This window comes from Hevea brasiliensis, chromosome 9 (assembly GCF_030052815.1).
Source record: "Hevea brasiliensis isolate MT/VB/25A 57/8 chromosome 9, ASM3005281v1, whole genome shotgun sequence".
Lineage (NCBI taxonomy): Eukaryota > Viridiplantae > Streptophyta > Magnoliopsida > Malpighiales > Euphorbiaceae > Hevea > Hevea brasiliensis.
Window position 1 is genome coordinate 1,875,037 of NC_079501.1, and position 21,949 is coordinate 1,896,985.

The following is a 21,949-nucleotide window of genomic DNA, read 5'->3' on the forward strand; positions in this document are numbered from 1 at the left end:
CACACGAAGTAGATCCATCAGCTAAAGTGACTGTGGAAGGAGTGGTAAAAGACTGAAAATCAGATAAAAGACCAGAATTACCTGTCATATGATCTGTAGCACCAGAATCAATGACCCATTTAGACGAGGATGACACAAGGCATGTAGTGAATTTGCCTGACTCAGCGATAACAGTGATTGAGGAGTTGGTAAGCTTTAGAGATGCCTGATACTGGGAGAACTGTGCAAATTCTTCTGCAAACACTGATATAGTTTTCTCAGAAGATAAAGACACTGTAGAATTTTCATTTACCATATTTGCCGCCTGGGATCGCTGATTTTTCCTCTGAAGTTTTAAACAGTTACGTTTTGTGTGTCCAGGCTCATGGCAATAATAACAAATGACTCCTCCCGAGTTCTGATTAGACCTAGCCTCCACATTATGTTGATTGTTTCTGTGGTTAGTAATCCCTCCTCTATATCTTCCTCTATTTCCCTGTTGTCCACTTATATTTCTACTAATAAGAGCACTGTTAATAGGTTGTGAAAAATAAGTGCTTTCTGTACGAAGGACACGTGGAAAAGTATCATGAGAAAATCTGATATTTAACAGTTTCATATTCGGAGAGTAAACCAACAAGAAAACTCATAACAGTCATTTGCTCACATTGAGCTTATTGCACCTTTACATCAAGACTGAATGATAATAGAACATTAAGCTCTTCATAAACACGTTTAAATTCCATAAAATATGTTGTAAGAGTCTTGTCTTGTTTTGCAGATCGATGAAATGCTTTGCAAATATCATATATGCGAGAAATATTGCCTTTGCCAGAGTATAAAAATTCTAAATACTCCATCAATTCTTTAACATACTCACAGTGATTAATAAGGCTCATTACCTCACTATGAATTGAATTCCGAAGCTATAAAAACAAACGGGCATCTTCCCTTAACCAAGTTTGCTTAGTATCATCATTCGGTGGATCTTTTGTAAGATGATCGTCTTTATCAATGCTCCTTAAATAAATTTGAACAGTTTTGCTCCACTCCAAGTAGTTTAAGCCATTAAGTTTGTTTTCAGTGATTTTAGTCATCACTAGGACTACATCAGTGATTATAGACTTGGTCTCACCTTCAGCCATTGCACCTTAAAGTCCACAAATAGCCCGAGCTATCGAACACTAGCAGATCCAGTGACCCGAGAAAGGAGATTCTTCAAACACTTCCAAGAATGCAGCCTAAAAACCAAACAAGGCCTGTAGGGACAGGATCACCTCGTCGGGACAACGCCAGGGAAGAATGTCTGGCCGTTAGAAGTCGCCGGAAAACACCACACGCACGGACACGCGCTGGCGCGTGGAACAGGGGCCGAAACACATAAGTGGGCGTGGAGCCCACTCTTTCCAAGTCCCGTCACCGGACTTTCAAGGGCGGCCGATTGGTACCTAGGTCTCCTTCTGAGACTGGCTGTGAGGTACCTTGATAGTCCTAGGGAGTCCTCCTAGGTTACAATATGCCAATGAAATAGAACAGGGAACAGGAGGAAATTTTCAACGAAAAAGGGCTTTAGAACCAGGGACCTGTAGCTCTAATACCATGTAATTGAGGTATTTTTCATACATACAAAGGTGTTAATACACACACATATATATATATATGTATACAATCTTCTCCTATTCTATATGGATTAACACTCTAATTCTACATGGATTAGGAATCCTATCCTATAGGAGTCAATCTCCTAATTGGAGTAGACTTCCTCATTAAAAAGACTTCCATAACAACCATCTAAAAGAAGGAGCCCAAAATATATCACATTTCACAAATAGTCATAAGTCAATATCAAAAAGCAAATATAACTAGTTTGCATGTCATGAATTCCTGCAACAATAGTGGTAAGCAAAAAGGTAGGGATGACAAGAACATATAGAATTGGCCAACCTCTAAAGGAAGTGCATCTGCAGCTAAAGCAGGATCATCAACAGTAAGAGGATTTAAACCATCAGCAATAGCAAGCTCATGAATCCCAGCAAGAAGTGGCCGCCACCTCCGCAACACAGCAACAAAAGGCGGTAAAATAGCCTCAAGGTAGCGTTTACGAATAGGTTTTCTGTCTCTGCTAACAGCATGCCATACCTGAAACAGCAAGTCAAAACTAAGATGAATACAAAAACAATAAGCAAGAATCAACAAACCCACAACCACATCAGCTTAGCAGGTAGAGAAAGCAACAACAGAACTTTTCATCAAGATCTTAGTCAAATGAAGATCAGAATAGATAAAAGCTAATCAATATACATAATAACTTAGTGATAAGGAGCACCACATCAGTTTCATGCAGAACTAACCTCAGAAAAAAGAACACAAGATGCAACCAAAACTCTCTGTCTCTTTGAATCAGAAATGGGCATATTTAGAACAGGTGAAAGTACACTGCAAGTGAAAATCTTGAATTAGTAAATCCAATATTGATAAAACATGAAGTGCAAACTAGAAAACACATTCCAATAAAGACTAGAGACAATCTATACACCATATAATCATGATTAACACACGAATGCACGAAAATAAGAGTGCAATCATATAATCATTATGTCCAAGTCCAAATTCCCTAAACCCTTAGTCCGATAAGAAGATAGCAGCAACTAACAAAAATTATAAAATAAGTCTTAGGAAATAAGGGAAATGTTCATGTGTTAGGGGAATGAGAACACAGTCATTACCTCCACAACAAGGCTGACCTTGGTTCTCTCATCGACATTCTAGCAATATTTTCCACAGACATAGTTCCTTCTGACGCCCCATCCTTTATGCTTACATTCCTCATGAGCATATTGGTTTCACCATCATCTTCCTCCCTCATTGACAGAAGAACCATACGGAGCATGCATAAGAATGGCTGATCACTGTCCAATAACTGGTATAGTAATGCCATTCCTCCCATTCCAGTTCCTGATCCTCCACCTATACCAAGACCACCACCAAGTCCAGACTCATCTAACAGTAAAGCTTGGAGCATGGAAACTGACTTCTTCACCAAAGGAAGTTCAATCCAGTTTCCATTTGCATCTTTTTCCAAAGCAGACCTCCAAGATTCCCAGCCACTTCCGCCACCACCAAAGTCAGCTGTTTTTGAAGGAAGGCCAACACCATACCACAACCTGCTCCTATATTTCCAACCCTCAGATAAATCCATACAAATGCTCCCATATGATACAAAAGCACAAGAAACAGACTCATAAGGTTCAGCTGATGCTGCTGCTGTGAGTCGTTCCATCACAGCAGCTGAAATTTGCCCATTTGCATCAGCCATTGAAGCAAGGACCTAAAAGAAACCTTGTGTTAGTACATAGACCAACAAAATTTAAGTTACATTAGAAATATAAGATATAAAATAACAAAAATTTTTGGAGAAAATAACCACCAAAAAATTCATAATGCTTCTGTTGACAAGAGTTATTACTAAACACATCAAAGGACTATAAGAATTTCAATACATACACCAAGAGGTAGTCCCCCAGAGTCATTGGATCTGCGATCACCTAGAGATTCAAATGAATCCCGACCAGTTGATGTCAATGAACTTGAACGATTATTCAGGGGAAATACAAGGGATAGGGGAGATGGGGAACTATCAACAACACGTGACGCACAAGAGAGCTTGCTCTGTAACCGTAAATGATCTTCAACAAGCATTAAAATGACAATAGCATTTTCAACCAATGCCACAGAAAGCTGAGCAGCATTTTCTGCTTCTGCCTTAGCCTCTTTTGGTGATAAACCCTCAGCCGCAACACCAGCAGCTGCTGCAGCAATAAGTTGAGTCTACAAAAAAAAAAAAAAAAAGGTTAGATGTATTAATGAGTGCACTTTTTTCCCCTCAAGACTAGCTTGGAATGATAAAGCTAACTGTCATAATTCTTGGGGTTAATTGTGTTGAAAAACATGCAGGAGTAACCTTGGAATGCTTAAGTTTAATGTAGATTTATATAGTTATATTACCCTCTCCACCTGCCCATGAGTTTTTGGATTGTATATAGCTAACAATGTATGCTGTTGTACTTTTCCTGTTGTTGTAACTCCGCACGCTATGCTCATTTGTTTTGCTAAGCCCATATTGGTGTTACTCTCATTTGCCGTTACCTTCAAATAGACAAGTTGCCTGTACAGGAGAGAGGTTTTGGCCGTTGAAGTATAAAGGTATTATGGCCTTGTATAGCATATGGGCCTCTCCACACGCTGCTTTGAAGTTTTGGGCGTAATACTTCAAAATGGCACTAATCAATTAACATGTAATTGAGCCATAGATCCATAAAGAAAAATAGTGGAATGCATAATGCAACACAAAATGCATCTTATAATCCATAGATTCTTTCCAATTTAGGGTTTCTTAAAAGATGCCAAAACATATTGCAAAGTCTATTCTCTGAAAAGGTTGGGAGTTGAGCAAGCAATCAAGCAATGAAGATTGGACGCTGTCAACCCTTTCTAGTTGAAAGCTATTGTTGTTATATCTAATTTTGCGAATACAGAGGGAGAAACAATCAAATATTATAGCATTTGCTTCTATCCAATCACAGATTCTCCTATTTTTGAAACCACATGCATGTAGAATGGAGAGAACTGCATCATTTCTCAACTCCTAGTTCTTTCTTTTCAATTGTGAGTGTGAATTAGACTTTCAGTAGCTGTCTCTTCTACTTCCCATATACATTTAAAATTATCTAGCAAAAATAAAGGCATAAACAAATTATAGTTGGAGGATTTCTTCTGCACTACTTTCACTTATAAGTCGTAATTCACATTTTCCAACTGGCTTCATTTTAGATTGAGGACATGCCACTCATGAATACTTCTTCACATTAGGATGGCATCGTTTTATGCAATTTACAACATTTCATGTCTCATCCAAAATGAGAATACAGAATATATTAAAACAACCTGCAATAATATTTATCACAATCACAAACTATGAAAATCAAAAGTTACCTGAACCTGCAGTTCTCTTGCAGCAAAATCCAATAAGCCACTCAAAAGCCTTCTTTTAAATATAGGGAGCGATTCTTCACGTCTTCAAATCACAAAGAAATTAAAAGAAATTAATCAAATGAGAAATCAATTATTAATTTGTAGGTAATTAGGTACGACTTCAAGATGAAAGGTACAGTAATTGTTGCTCACAACATTTAGATTTAGAAAGAGGAATAAAATATCACATAAAGCTTCCATGGAATTCAAATGTCAACTCTACACACAGACACCCCTCAGGATCCCCACAATAAAATCACTAAAGTGAAGACAAATTTCAAAAATAAATAAATAAATAAATAATGAGTGCACTTTACTGTGTATCGGAAATGAACAGATCACATGAATTTCTAAACATATCATCCAAATATAAGTTTACAGATGAAATTGAAAAATTATATACATTTAATTCTACCCATTTCTTTCTGTATATGAGTGTATCTATTCTATATTAAATATATTTTTATTCATGGCTGTATTCTGTACAGCCACTTCATACCCAGGTTGGAGTTGGACACATACCATTATCACCATTCACCCGAACATTAGTAGGCCAACAAATGCCTATTGCATAAGCCATTGATTGATAAATCAAGGCATAATGACCATAACTGAAAATTTTCAAAGCAAAAAACCAGACCAGTTTTGCTAAGGAGCAAATGAAAGAGCAACTGGATAAATAATTCCGTTTCTTTTGCACTATTGCACAATCACAATAGGTCCTCTTTTGCACTATTGTACAATCACGCATTCCTATTTTTGTGCGTAACTCTGAAATTGTAGGGGTAAGCAGAGCTCTATTCAAATAGAAAAATCAACAGAAACGATTAAATTCAGAAATTCATATTGGTTTTTTCGGTAATTCGATTCTATTCAGTTTTTATTTTAAGAAATTTGGTTTATTCGGTTTGCTTTTCTAAGAAAAAAAATTGGTTCAACCAAACCAATAGTTAATATTTTAATTAATTATTAGAGTTACAAATAGAAATAATAACAAAAATGAGTCCAAAAGGAGTCCAAAAAAACAAGTCCAAGATGAAGCTTAAATCAAACCAAACCAAACTAAACCAATTCGGTTCGGTTTGGTCTGCCAAAAATTTCAGTTCGTTTAGTTCATTTTGGTTCGGTTTTCTTCCTAACTCAGTGTAGTTCACTTTGGTCTGCTAAAAGTTTTGGTTTATTTGGTTTTTTTCTTTTAATTTTTCAAACTGGACCAACCGATGCTCACCCCTTTGAAGTTCCGCAAACTGTCAAGGAATTCTACATTGACAGCAAAGAGAAAGTTGATTTTAACAGTTTTGAAGTGATAACAGCATCAAATTCTACCACAGTATCTTTGAGAATAATAAGGAAGTTAAAAATAGATAGCAAAAGTCACATATGGAGCAAAATATTTACCCACTAAAGCAAGATAAAGAAAGATTTGATATGTCAACAGGCAATTTGTCCAAAATCAAAATACAAACCCCAAACACACAAGAAGATAGAAAGCGATATTGTCTTTGTAGAATTAAGCAACAGTAGTGACAGTCATGATATAAATCACTAAAACTAAACAATGATAATCCTATTTATAGCTTTAAAAAATAAATAAATAAGAAAAGAAACATCACAGAAGGTTGCCAATTGGATACAGTAATACCTAACTCGCTGGTCTCCTGTGCTAGATCCCCCCACAATAGAAAGCCATTCTGCACAATGAATTGTTGCTTCAATATCCTGTAGAAGACAAATAATAATAAATGTGACCAATATAAAGTAGGAAAACATATTGGACATAGACTTGGCCCATAATAGTACAAGTGAAGGTAGGATGTGCAGAAAAATGTGTACCACTAAAACCTAAACATTATGTAAATGAACAAGAAGCATTTATTTATAATTAAAAAGAAAGGAAAAAAAAACTTGTAGTAGGCATCATTTTTCTTATTGGCAAGCCAAACCAACAAATCACTCTTGGTGAATGCAGTTTTGTTAACTCAAGAATAAAGCCCCAAGCCCAGCCTCCAGAGGATGAAAAAAAAAAAATTCTCATACACTTTTCTCAGCTGTACTTCAACTTTCAAGTATAACTTAAAATATTTCACATATGCTATGTACATATTTTTACGTAGGCATCAGGTTAAGTTGTCGTGACATATAATTTGGATTCAGAGCCTAAGTATTCCATAAGCAAACTAAAATAGAAACTTAACTCTTCCGAGTGCCTCCATTTCTTCAGAAAATTCTGAAGATATAGTGAATACAAGATATTCTTGACTTAAAACAGGGAAGCAAGAAATGATAATGAAACAATCATCGAATGCTAGTTAGACATGCAGGATTTTGCTAAACACTGAGAAAAGGAATCAGGAGGAAGAGAAAAAAGAGATAATTGAAAGGACATCTGCTGGGGCATTCTACAGGCTTTTCAACCTGCAAACATGTTGGGACCATATCAACTGCATTGCAGACCTGAACAGAATATGCACTTATTTCAAAGCTGACAATGCATAAAAACAACCAGCAGATATGTGCAAGCAACTATAAGCATTTAAGGACTTGAAAACAAGTATAAATAAAGGATGCTTATGCCTCCCAAATGGGAAAATTTTAGTTAAAATTGTGTACAAATATAAATATAAACATCCACCTTCCAACCATCCTTCTGGCGCATTGAATACTCTAACATTATAATCAAGAAGTTGTGCACGAGGTCCTCAATGTCCCCTAAGCTTGCCAAATTAGAATCTACCATCACACCCTTCTGCAAAAAACAAGCATTTGAAATGATTGAGACAAAGAATTCAAGTACAGCCTCAAAATCTTGCCAAATTAACTCTTATGCTCTCTATAAAAGATATAAGGTCTGTAACATAACTAAATGCCATGTCCCTTATTCTATTTGCTTTTAAAAATGGGGAAGTTGAAAAATTAAAATCCAAAACAAGGTTAGATAACATTACCTAGGCGTGGCCAACGGGCTGAACTGAACCAGAAAAGGAACTGCAGGATTCCCTGTGGTTCTAGTTCAGTCCGGTTCAATGCCAGTTCGATATATCCGATGCTTGAAATTTTTTCAACTTTTTAATTTTTTTAAAAAAGAAAAAAAAAATCCATTTTTCGCCTGGAACTGAACTGAACCAGCCAGTTCCTGTCTGATTCAAAGCCAGTTTTGACCCATTCTGGTTCTGGGTTGAAGAACCAGTTCCGGTTCTAGGTTAAAGAACCAGTTCCGGTTCTGAACTTGGCCAGGTCTAACATTACCTCATAATTAGAGATCAGAACCTCTAGAATCCACTCCGGCCACTCCTCCATTTCTGTCAGGCTGCTTCTGTTTTCTGGATGACTGCAAGCCAAAAACAGAAGATCCTGAAATCATATAGAAAGCAGCAGCTCAGAAATTAAAACAGAATATCAAGAGCCCTAATCAGGAAATTAGATTGCCAAATTATAAAGAAACTTGAATTATTAATTAACTTATTGCGCGAGGATACCAATTCAGGATGCCTGCTTCTTCTAGTAAATAGTAAGAAAACTCGCATTTACTGTTACTAAGCTTGAAGCAATTGTTGATAGAAATTACAGTAAACAAACACTCATATATAAACAAATTGATCAAAATGAAATTAACCAGTTGCCTATTATACATCAGTCACAATAACAAACACTCCCATCAGTTGATTGCTTAAGTGTCATGGTGCAACCATGCTATAAGATAGAGGAAAGAATCCAGTTGATTTTCTTCAAGTGGAAAACCAAGAAATAGAATATCACCTACAATTATAACTCTTCTAGCTATTATATCTTGCTAGATCTAAGTTGCTGAATGCATTATTGAAGGTTTAAATCCATTTTACCAAGATAACTCAGCCTGAAAGCCAACCTAATTGGCTATGATTGATCCGACTGAGATAAAATCTTTCATGAGCAGAGTTAAACCCAATTTCCTGAGATAACATTAAAATAGTAGGAAACTTCTTTACCAATACCACACTCAGAAAATAAACAGCTGCATCTCCCATCCTCTTCTCATAAATAAATGGGAGGAACAAGACATAATGAAATAAGGTGTACTCGCCCCATCTTTCCTCAGAAGAAAACATTTGACGCACATATGCAGTCCTTTCTAACTTAAGATAGCCTTCACAGATAACATAGAATTAAGCCAAAAACAACAACATGAAACAATTTACGTACAACAGCGGTTTCACAGGTGATGATCATGCAGGTATTAAGATTTTCATTTCCATGCCATAAACAGGAGTGAATTGTTTTCAAAACTCCATGAAGAACAGGTATCACAACTTCTGAACAGGACATCAACACAGTATATGCACGCAGATACAAAGCATTATTAACATAAATGATACCTGCAATGCCCTGCTTTGCAAAGCCCTAGATGCATAAGGCAGTGAATGCAAAAGAACCAACAAAACTTGTGAATGTTCAAAGCGATGACCAGAATCATAGAAGTTCAGCCCATCCTCTGCTGAAGAAGCATTAATCTGACAAAAATGAGGGCTGGATTTAAACTTTTGATATTTCTGAATGTTGATCGGTACAGGATATCAAAGTGAAGTCAGCATCGCTCAATAATAATGAATGTGAATGTCCCCTTAAAAGTGAGATTTTCAAGATGTCATAAGTCCAACAATCAGAGACTTCTATACCAAGTCCTAAGGTTGCACAAATGGATGCTAGGCACTAGATAACACCATTTCACAAAACTTTTCGTTGCATATTCAAAGATGCAGCAAAAGAAAGCAAAAGTAAAACACAATAAATAGAGTTCAAATACACAAACTAAATCATACACCAAAAACTAAACCAAAAAAAGAGCATGGAAATTATTCACAGCAGGAAAACAAAAAGGCAAATTAACATGTCTTTAAAATTGTGTAATTACAGAAAACAACTAATACTCATTCAACATGGTAAGCAAGTTCAAATGGACAATGATCGGGTGAACTATTTGATGTCACAAAGTGATTACCCTATGCAAAGAAAAAGTATCAAGTTTCACTCACAAGTTTCACTCATACATATATACTTGAGTTGAAAAGCAAATTATACCAATGATTGAATTATCATCTCTTTTGTGTTTTCCCTAAAAAAGGACCAAAATAAAATCAAATGAAAAACAATTTATGGACACATAGTTTGAGTTTGCATTGATCATAATTTTTGTTGACTAACAAATTCACTGGAATAGATGAGAATTACGAAGGGTTGAGGTAGGAATACCGAGGCTGCCAATAAAGCTGTGTATATGTTAGTAGTCATAAGCCTCCTTGGTGCTGCTTGGAAAGCCTTCTGCAATGCAAAAAGTAGAAGAGAAACTTTATCATCAAACAATGAACCACCTCCTTCTTGCAGTCCACCACCCACAGAGTTGCTTGACATATCTGAGGATGCGCATAAACCAAATTTCACATGTCCAGATGTTACCAGAGCACCTAGTAGCCCAATGATTGCAACAATAACACCATCACTTTTGTCAACATTGCAAACATTATTTCTTGCATTATCAGCACTAATTGAAAGACTGATACCGCCCAAATTCTTAATATAAGGATTTTCAGACACAGATGACACCCTTTCAATTCTTCTACTAGTGGAAGAAGCAGCAGGGCTGCCACCACCCTCAGATGGTTCAGATTCACAATCCTTCTCATTTGAAGTAAAATTCCTTGCTTCATTATTCTGATTCTTTTCTGGAACCTCATTGCCTCCATCTGGTTCACTTTCCTCAACAGACAAGCTATCATCACTCTTTGTCACCAATTCTGGAATACTATGATCACCAGCTTTAGCTTCCCGTTGCAGCAGAACTAGAAGTGTTTCTATCCCACCACATGTTATGAATGCCTCTGCAAATGTGTGAGCCCTAGCTGTATTTGGCTGTACTATGAGCCTGTATATCAGATGCAACACCCTGGCAATCTGGAAGAAGATCACAAAGAAAACTGTTGATAATTAATATTCAGGTCCTATCATTATCTAGTTCAAAAGATCCAAGACAAAAGAAGATCACAAAGAAAACTCATTCCTCCCCACCCCACCCCTACAACTAAAAATATGAGGGAAAGAAATAAAACTTGTTATTGCAAGCTATAGAATGTACATCTTCAGAAATTAATGTGCCTCTACAACATGAGTGGTTTACAAAATTTGTTGAATGATGCAAAGCAAATCTACCTATCATGTAAGTTGCTTTATGGACCTTTGGAAGTAGAACACAATACATTTCATATCTTCACAGAAAGCGAAAGGACAGGAGAGAGAGAGAAATAAAAGTTAAGTGAATACATCTATCTATTATAATGTATTTCATAACTTTATAGACTTAACGCCTCAAATCTAGTTTTCAATTTATATGCAACAACAGCAAGTGAATACAAGTGAGAGATGACCTGGAAAAATATGAATTTAATCCCCCAAGTCTATAAGGATTGGCTCAATAAAGTAGAAGTGCTTATAGCTCCATTTGGACCAACGATGCGTTACAATCATACGAAGGAAAAAGGGGACTTTAACTTGTAATTGGAATAAAATTATAAAGACTCATGCCATCATCAGAAAAGAAGATTAATCCACACTTGGAAATAAAAGCCAGTAAACTTTAACATTGATGCTCCCAAATGAGGTGTACAGACACAACTTAACAGCATTATATATGTCCACATTCCATCTTTAGTGCAACTACAGAATTTTGGCCTTATATTATTAATAATAACAGTTATCTTGATTGACCCAAATTTCATTTAACTGATGTTTCCATTTGAAAAAGAAAAAAAAAAAAAAAGGTTAACTCTTTCCAGTATTATCCATGCTCTTTAGCATAAACCTATATAAATATTAAACTGAATGAAAGAAAAACAGTTTATTGAGCAAAAATAGTAATAGAAACAAACATTATATTTGTGTATGTTGATTATATAAAATACAAGCCATTTAAGGCAATTGAATATTGATTCAAACAATATGGTAACTGTATCATCTTAAAAATTGTAAGCATCATTAATTTACATATAAACATTACCCTCATGCAGTGTTATCAAAGGAGAGGAAAGGCGCCGGGCGAGGCAAGGAGATCCCCTGGCACCTTGCCTGGCTGAGGCAAGTTGGCATCCCACAAGGGAGCGCCATAGGCTCCATGGCGAGAGGCGTGAGGAGTTAAAGGCGATGCCTCTGAAAAATAACAGTAATTTTTCTTTTTTTTTTATTTTTTGATTTAAAACAGCAAAATGTTAAAAGCCCTAACTTGTTCTCTGTCTCATGACGCTAGCAGCAACATTGGAGAAGACTTGAGACAACAATAAGGTGTTTCTTGATTTCTTCCTCTCTCTCTCTCCTCTTCTTCATCTTCTTCTTCTTCCTTCCTCTCTCTCTCCTCTCCCCTTCTTCTTTCTTCTCATCTCTCCTCTTCCTCTCATCTTCTCTTCTTCTATTTCTCTCCGTCGCGCCACATCAGCACAACAACACTTTTTTTTCTTTTTATTTTTTTCCTTCTCTTCACTCCTCCTCCTCCTCTCTTTTTCTCTTCTTCTCTTATTCTCTCATCACGCCATCTTTTACAACACCACTTGTAATTTTTTTGTTCATTTTAATTTTTTTTTACCAGATTTGTTTCTCTTTAATTTATTGTTTCATTGTTGATTAGATAGCTATTGTGATATGCATTTTGTTAGATGGGTATTGTGATTTTGATAGGTTTTTTGTTAAATGGCCATTGTGATATGATGTGCTTAAGAAAGAATTGATCTATATTTGCAAATAGTTTTGTCAATTTGAAATGGGTATTGTGGCATGTTTTATAAAGTCTTTTTTTTTCTTTTGTTGCAAAGATCATAGATATTTAAGATGTGAAATGTTGAATGTAAACACAATGGTGGTATACAACTTCCTTTTGGGCATTACCAAATGTTGTAAAAGTCATGTAATATGCTTTTTTACTTATTAAACTAGTTAAAAGTAAGATATTTTTATGTTAAAAGAGTGTGTGTGTGTGTGTAAAATTTAGACAATTTAGGCTATAGCGCCTCGCTTTAAAAAAGTCCTCGCCTCGCCTCTCGCCTAAGGTTATAGGGTACCCTGTCGCCTAACAGCCTCTCGCTCTAATAACATTGCTCACATGTTGAAAATAGGTATGCAAATGGAAACAACTCATAAGCATCCTAAATGCCAATACGAGTAACATGATAGAAAAAGGTTAAAAAATTCAACTACATGTGTTGCAAATTGGAAACTAACAATAAAAACAACGCAAACATAAATAAAATCACATATTATAAAACAGCCCTCCTTGAGGTAATTTTATCTGATCTAAAACAATCTTTGGCAAAGTAACTTACCTGATTTGGTTGAGGGCAATCAACAATAAAACCAAGTAGACAGCGGAGATCATCAGCAGCTGATGAAGGAGGTGCTGCTCCTATTAGAAGTTCAATGATCACTAAGAGTTCATCAACCAGAGCATTTAATTCACCCATGGGAGGTACTGCCTCATCCATTGAAAAAGTATTCACAGAGTCCTTCTCACGAATTGTCCAATAGCATCTTCTGCAGCCATCAAGAAGCATCTGAATAGCATTGGCATCTCGCATTACCAATGACTCTGAGAAAACCATGTCTGCTAGTGATGATAGAAGTTTCTTTTGCAGTCCATAGTTGCATAAGCTCCAAATTTTGAGATCCAATAACAGTGTACTAAAAAGTTGCACTTTGAGTGCATGATTATGCTTCTGCGATTGGCATAAGGAGACAACAGCTGCAACAAGTTCCTCATCTCCTATGCCATTATGTTTTTCAGTACCCAACAAAGACAAAGTTTGAAGAAGATAGTTCAAGATTTTTGAAAGAATCTCAGGTCCTCCAGTTTGACACAACTCTTTATTGTTTCTTGGATTTTGAATGGCTATGGAAATAATTCGAAATACTGGGGCAGCCAGAGTAGCTGTGGCTAAAGACAAAGGAAGGGTTCCCTGTTCTGGTTCCAAACTATCTTTATGCACATTGCTTATTGCCAAAGGAAGTAAACACATAGGACCTCCGTAGGCCAAGGCCCACAAAGCATCCACTGGTCGCATTCGAATTGCAACATGGACCTGTCCAAGTACCTCAGCTGGTCGTCGCAGCACGCCTAAATCATAATGAATAGAGAGTTTCACAAAAGGCATAAATATGACAGAATTATTCTGGCCTTTTACGAAAAGAAACATTTTATACCCTCTCAACCTTATTGAAGAGGATATCAATAAAAAAATTGAAAAAAAAAAAAAGTTACAGTAAAATTGGTACCATAGTTCCCCTTTACAAACAATAAATATATCTGTGGATTTATAAATTTATTGACCAATGACGCAATATTTTGATGATTTTGCTGCTAAAAATGAAACTGGGCAACATAATTAGGAGAGAAAGGGGCATTCTAATAATAAGAATAAAAGGCAAAAGAGGTGGAGAGAAGAGGGATGCTTCACAAGCATAGGAGTCTTTAACATTAAAATGCATTCAGATAAGGATGTAATCAGTAGCATGGTGCCAAAATTACATCAAATTGCACATGCATGAACAATTAGATGTGAACACACTGGGTGGGCCAAATAGTTCATAAAAAACAAACAAGGAGCATTCTATTGTCCAAAGTAAAAAACTAAGAAATTATGTGTGCACCTGCAGAACCTGAAGGGGAAGCATCTGGACAGAAACGCCCACTAAGCAAACTGGGGTGATAGAGAAGGTGAATGCACCCTCCAATCTCAGCATCCAGAAGTGAACTTTCCTTTGCCATAGTTCGAACATGGTCATTAGTTGCAAGCCAAGGAAGTCCTGCTCCACTACCAAAAGTAGGTAGCACATCCCCTCCTCTAGATGCTAAACGTGCCATCCTTTCTGGACCAATTGGCTCCTTAAAGATATAAACAGGCCCCATCTCAGCAAACAGAGGGCACTGACGACGTCTACGCTGTAAACCAGCAATTGTGGGAGGGGGGTTTGTCCCAATGCAACAAAATGCAAGTGGCTTAGAGATCCGAGGGAACTCAAAAGGGCGAGTTTCATATAATGATCCATCAATATACAATCTCAATTCACTCTCTGCTTTACCTAGTAGCCCCGGCTTGCAGATATGCTCCAAACCAATAAAATACCAACATTGTGGCTTGAATGCATGAGTAAAATGCAAGGAAGCCTTCTTTCCCTTTCCACTACCACTTTCAACAACCAAAAACTGTGCGTGAAAGTATGCCTCTACCCCATGGTTATCAGCTGATAAGAAACTAAAAAGTCGTGGCATGTGGGCTGTGCCTTCACCAGCAAGCGCACTGGCAGCAGCTGCAGCAGACATGGCAGATGATTTTCCTGACTTGGCTGCTGCTGCTGCAGCAATTGCAGCAGCTGCAGTAGCCGTGTTCAATGTGTCTGCAAATGATTCAATATAGATCCATGTTGCAAATGCATATCCATTGGTAAATGGCCAACGGCTCTCCCCTGGACCAAGCAAACCAGAGCTTTCACCATCAAACTCAAAAGTAAATGCTGGTCCCTTTGACTCCTTTCCACTCATTGCCTTCTCCAGGGCATGCATTAAGCGAGATGCCCATGCAGTGGCAAGTGTTCTTGTAATGACTTGAAGCCATCTATGCAAATCAATAACGTTCAGTGAATGCCCTGCCAAGTGTTGAATGCAGTGGCATAAAGGACTTCCATCCCATCTCAACTGCATTGTTGAATCAACATCCTCAACAAAGATCTTCTCTGCTGAACACAAAAGAACACCTAACAGACCAGCCATAGAGCACATCTCTCTATTTCTTGTGCAAGCCCGCAATATGGCACGTAAACCCCTTACCATCCTCGTCCTAGGGGACATGTAAATCTCACTATCGCCCACCCAAGGAAGCCAGGGAATGAGCTCACCCGCCACAATCGCTGCCCGAGAGTTCAGCATCACACTAGGAGGATTGTTGTCCCCATCCTCAAAACTCTCAACTCCACCCATGGTGGCCAGAAGCGAATCAACAACCAAATAAGCAATGGTCTCTGCTTCCTCCCCATTTTCAAAACTCTCAACTCCACTGACAGTGTTCTTCAGCTTGTCCAAGCTTTCAGGCTTTCCCATGATAGCAGAATCCACTAAATGCAATAACTCTGGAGACACATTTGGCATAACAGCTTTTGGCTTAGGCCTTGGCGGTGAACCAAAGGCAGAAAAACCAACATCTCCGAAGTAAGCAGAATCAAGACTGGTTGATGAATACGATGGTTTAATTGTAGAACCAAACTGTCTCTCAGGCCCAGGGCTTGATATAGAGCGATCATGTCGAACTTCAGTCAGTGGAGGAGAACCAAGCTCAGCCCTAAAAGTCCCAGATAAATATTTAGAGGCTTCATAAAATTCATCAGATAGTTGTGTCTCATGCTCTGAATTGGATGATCGGTTTGAATCTGCATGACCAATCTGTACCCCAGCAGCTGCCTTTTCCTGATCCTTCAAAGATACCTGTTCAAACTGGTCTTCATCCATAACTGTAGCTCCAGAATTAAGCCCTTGGGAAACTACATTGTTATTTCCTATCTCCATGTCACTACTACCAGTGAGATTTACATTTTCAAGATGAGAAGTTCCGATACTACCTTCTACAACACTAACTACCTCAGGAATTCCTGGATCCTTCCCAGAAATTTCTCCAGTTTCTTTCTTTTCTTCCTCCTCTTCCATTACAAATAGCTAACTAACACTCATCCAAAATATTTACATATCCAGCGCCTACAAAAGAAATATAGAGTAAATGAAACTGAACGCCATTACAGTATGCTGAGAAAACATAAATCCTCCATTATCACAGCAACAACAACAACAACAAAAAAAACTGTAATGAAGAAACTAAGTTTTCAATCAAAGGGAGTAAGCGATTGATGATCATGAGGTAAAACTGCCAATCACACAGGTAAAGTACTCAATTAAGGCTTAGCGGATCTAGCTCATGAGGCACATACATTCATTTAATGTATATAAAAAATGCATTTCATCTAAATCGTCGAACCAAGATCTTTAAATAGACCAATGCAGCCGGTCAATCAAGTCTCTGACACACTAACATGCGAACTATAACATCAGTACCTATATTACACGTACATGGAACATTAAACCCAAAAAAAAGGTCCTGATTCTTTCTAATTTCGAAAGAAAATATGGTAGACAGATCAGAGTCCAATCACCATTTGTTCGGTGGAGAAAGACAAGAGAAATGTAATGAGCTTACCTTTGGAAAATGGATCGGTCTGGTTCGATTTTGAATCTTTACCTAATTGTATAGATGATTGAATAGAGAAGACAAAAGAAAAATGGACGAAGAGAGAGAGAGAATCGGAGAAGAAGAAAGAGGGAGCAATTTGGTTGCCAGAGAGAAGGTGGATTTGGCCAGTAATATGCCCTGCCCTGCCCTGCCTGTGCTTGCCCAGTCAAAAACAATGCAAGGAGTGGTTAATTGCTTAATGCTTAATCCAAGGTGCTTTGTTTTTTTTTTTTTTTTTTTTTTTTGTAAGGATTTTTTTTCCTAACGAAAACTGTTTGTCCTATCTTACCTTGCAGAAGGTTTAGAATTTTAAAAAAAAAATGTTTTTTTATAAACATTAAATTATTTATTTTAGAAATAATATCTGCTTTAAAAAAAATCATAAAAACTCTCATAATTTATTATTTTAAATTAAAAAAATACTGATAAATTTTGTATTAAATTAAAAATGCTTTGGAGAGTTGGGCTAGTAAACAAAAAGATCTTGAAATTTAGGCCTGGTTTGCAAACGTGGCCAACATCTAGGCCCATAAGAAGGCATGAGAGCAAGGCCCATCTTGGAGTTCTTTCATTGGGTAGGGCTTTGATTTCATAGCTGATTGAAATCTGTTCATTTATTAGTTACAAGAATATAAAATAAATCATTGCTAAAATTTTCAATATAATATAAAGTTATACTAGATATTATTATTATTATTATAAAATTTAATTAATTAATGATAAAAATAAAACAATTGATAGCTAAAATTAAGTTTTAAAGTTATTTTAATAAAAAAATAATAGTTAGAATAAATTAAATAGTTAAATAAATTAGACAAATAATTAAACAAAAAGGAAAATAAAATTAGAAAAAAAATCAAATAATTATACAAGTTATATTTAAATGGTTGGAAATTTTAAAATAAATTAAAATTAAAAATATATTAAAATAAATTAAAATTAAAATTATATTAAAAAAATAAAAAAATTTACCCAAAGGAAAAAAGTGTGGAGGTGAATAGTAAAATCATGAATTAGTTTGAACCGAAATAATCGATTATCATATCGATTTAATACGATAATTCAATTTAATACAACTCAACTCAACTAAGCTTTTATCCTAAAAATTAAGGGTCGGCTATATGGATTCGCTTTCTCCACTCCGAACAATTTTGGGTTAAATCCTCAGAAATATGTAATGCTTATAGGTCATGTTGTACTACTCTCCTCCAAGTCAATTTAGGTCTACCCCTTTTTTTCTTTCTATCCTCTAACCTAATGTGCTCTACTTGTCTAACTCGAGCCTCCGTATGTCTACGCTTTACATGACCAAACAACGTCAATCTCCCTTCTCTCAACTTATCTTCAATTGGCATCACTCCTACCTTTTCTCTAATACTCTCATTACGGATTTTATCTAGATTAGTATAGCCACTCATCCACCTTAACATTCTGATCTCTGCAACTCTTATCTTAGATGCATACGACTCTTTCAATGCCCAACACTCACTACCATATAGCATTGCCGGTAGTATGACTGTACGGTAAAATTTTCTTTTTAATTTATTGGGACTCTTACGATCACATAAAACTCCCATGGTACGTCTCCACTTCAACCATCCGGCTTTAATCCTATGACTAACATCCTCCTCACATCCCCCATCTACTTGAAGGACTGAGCCTAGATATTTAATGTGAAAACCCATATACAATTATTATTTATTATTATTTTATTTTAATTAGCTAACAATAATTTAATATATTTATAAAAAATATATATTTTTTATTAGATGGTCTGCTTATTTATTTTTAGATATATAAATATATTATTTTTGAAATTAAATATATATCTGCAATCTGAACAACCCAGTTCAATAATAACTCTTATCCCATTCTACACCTAATAGAACTCTCGAAATATATATATACCCTAATCATCTCTTCTGCTAAACTTTGCTCTCAAAACCTGTTTATCACCTCCTTTTTCTATCAAATACTCTAAATAGAGAATCCCTAAATTTTTACTTCTCTATTCATCACATTCGATTCTGTTTTCAAGATAAAAATTCTCATTCTTTATTCAATGATGGGTGAATTTAATTTTATTTTCTTTCATTAATTTGTTACAACTACCCTAGAAATTTATTTTTTTTTCTTTGATCATTAGTATTGAATTGGTTGATCATAATTGCTATTGGACAATAATTAATTATTATATATATATATATATATATATATATATATATAAGTTATTGATATTTTATTTTATATTTTGAGTACATATGAGATTCAAATATTCATTCTGTCAGCTGAAATTATCTCTCGTCCATTGAAAATAACTATTGTCTCGGAGATTTCAGGTGAGTGGTAATTATAGTACATGGCACCGTTTTAGTCCCTTTTAAAATTTCTTAGCATTAAATTTATTATTAAATGAAATTTTAAATCAATATTTTAACAATTATTTTATATATAATTTTCTAGAGTTTTATTTTATTATTTAATTTTATTTCGATTTTGATTAAATAATTGATTTTGTCAACTATCTCTGCATTAGACCCATTAAGATTCCGGGAACAGGCCTTTAATGTATTTATATTGATTGATATTTGACTATAAAATTTACTGATGTATTACTGAATTGATTTGAGATTGATTTGATTTTATTGACTTTCTGAAACTATTGAAATACACTATTGGAATTGCACTATCAGTTATTATTTGCTATCTGAAATTTTTTATTGATTTTGATTGATTCGTACAAATTGATTTTCTATTTTGAATTGGTACCTGTGTCCAGTATCTGTTTCTGTTATCTGGCCCCGCCGTGTGGACTATCACGGTATTAGGTTGTATTGTCGAGTCATGCATCATTGCAGTTTATGATTTGCATTAGTATCATATGCATTGATATCTGTGAAGGAGGAGGAAGGTATCTGATATCTGGTAGCGCGCTTACCATCTGACCTTTGGTAATGTGGGGTATCATCACCCAGTGCCTTTGTACCATAAAATTTTTATTGAATGAATTTCTTTTATATATATGTTTTGTGAAGTTATTTTATTAATGATTTTGACAGCATGAGCATGATTTTATTGAATAGAAAATTTATTGTGAAATTAATCAAGCGTCTGTCTGTTCCTATTCCGTTGTGTGCTATAATTATCATTCACTGAGCATCTAGCTCAAACCACGTTTTCTCTGTCTGTTATCTGTTTCAGATCAGTAGAATTCTGCAGCTGATCCAAATATTCGGTCCATTTTCTGGAGAGGGACAACTTTGATTTGTTCTCATGGTATGCCCGAATTCATGTTTTCTCGGGCTAATAATTAGTTTAGTTTATCAAACAGCTTAAGTTTTTATTGAAATCTGTAGAGACTCCGCAGTTTACCTATGGGATATTTATAATATTTATTCAGCATTTTGTTTATTTGGATTTTGTCTATTTTTGAGATTAGTAAGTGACAATATATTTATTCAAGATACTCTGATAAGGCTTGCATGATTTAAGAATACTTAAATTATGCGCCGGTCACGGTTCAGAATTTTGGGTCGTGACAAAGTTGGTATCAGAGCTTGGTTGAGGTTTAGTAAACTTGCGGAGTATAGGATCCTTAACGTCTTTTCAGTTTATCATTGCTTCAGATATCTGCGTCCTTCGTACTTTTTCACTTATCTTAATTTGGCTCACATTTTCAAATTTAATGCTTGTTTATTAAAATAAATAGGTGCCTGGGTCTATTAGACGTAAGAGGAGAACTAAGGCCAAGGGTCTTAATGGTGCAAACCTTGATCCAACAAGGGAGGTACCCCCTCAAACTATTAATCAGACATCTGAACAGACGCTTATGGCTAAGACTAAGGCACAACCATTCCTTTGTTTCCCCATACTTTTCCATGATATTTAGTACAGCACCTAATTTGTTAGAGTATCCTTTATCTGTATCAACACCTATGAGGAACGCAATAGGCACTAATATGGTGTATAGGGGATGTATGGTTCACATTGGAGATAGAGAATTAGCTACAGTTCTTGTTTCTTTAGATATATTTGAGTTTGATGTGATTTTAGGCATGGATTGGTTAGCCACTGATCACATTTCATGGGATTGTCATAGTAAAGTTGTACTCTTTAAAATTCCTAGGGAGGCAGAATTTCAATTTCAGGGAGATCGCAGTATTGCCTCTAGTAATCTTATCTCTGTAGTGAGTGCTAGACGATTATTGCGAAAGAGGTGTAAAGGGTATCTAGCTTATGTTAGAGATGTTCAGGTAGAAGGTGCAGGTTTGGAGAATGTTGCAGTGGTTAAGGAGTTTCCTGATGTGTTTCCAGAAAATTTATCAGGTTTACCCCCGGAGCGAGAGGTAGAGTTTGGTGTAGACCTAGTTCCTGGAACTGAGCCCATATCTATGCCACCTTATCGTATGGCACCCACAGAACTTAAGGAGTTGAAGGAGCAGCTACAGGACCTACTAGATAAGGGGTTTATTCGCCCTAGTGTTTCTCCATGGGGTGCTCCTGTGTTATTTGTACGGAAGAAGGATGGGTCTTTGAGAATGTGCATTGATTATAGGCAATTGAATAAGGTAACTGTGTGTAATAAGTATCCTCTTTCACGCATAGATGACCTGTTTGACCAACTTCAAGGTGGAAAGTATTTTTCCAAGATTGATCTT

The 21,949-nt window shown here is 36.0% G+C and overlaps 1 protein-coding gene across 2 annotated transcripts in view; it reads right to left on the reverse strand.

Annotated features, from left to right (window-relative positions):
• The window catches only part of LOC110656255 (BEACH domain-containing protein C2), a 31,870-nt gene extending 14,349 nt beyond the window's left edge, over positions 1–17,521 (reverse strand). Inside the window, exons 1-14 of one of the 2 annotated variants that reach the window (XM_058152351.1) lie at positions 17,259–17,521; positions 14,668–16,762; positions 13,347–14,134; positions 10,237–10,935; positions 9,363–9,497; positions 8,257–8,361; positions 7,643–7,756; positions 6,653–6,729; positions 4,972–5,053; positions 3,484–3,807; positions 3,269–3,307; positions 2,706–3,235; positions 2,331–2,415; positions 1,924–2,118 (exon numbers count right to left, since the gene is read on the reverse strand). In XM_058152351.1, coding sequence (XP_058008334.1) covers positions 1,924–2,118; positions 2,331–2,415; positions 2,706–3,235; positions 3,269–3,307; positions 3,484–3,807; positions 4,972–5,053; positions 6,653–6,729; positions 7,643–7,756; positions 8,257–8,361; positions 9,363–9,497; positions 10,237–10,935; positions 13,347–14,134; positions 14,668–16,714 — 5,220 coding nt within the window. In that variant the 5' untranslated portion in view covers positions 16,715–16,762; positions 17,259–17,521. Of the gene's footprint in view, positions 1–1,923; positions 2,119–2,330; positions 2,416–2,705; positions 3,308–3,483; positions 3,808–4,971; positions 5,054–6,652; positions 6,730–7,642; positions 7,757–8,256; positions 8,362–9,362; positions 9,498–10,236; positions 10,936–13,346; positions 14,135–14,667; positions 16,763–17,258 lie in introns of both variants that reach the window. The other variant, XM_021812898.2, reaches the window with a different exon arrangement.
• Positions 17,522–21,949: the final 4,428 nt, after the last annotated feature.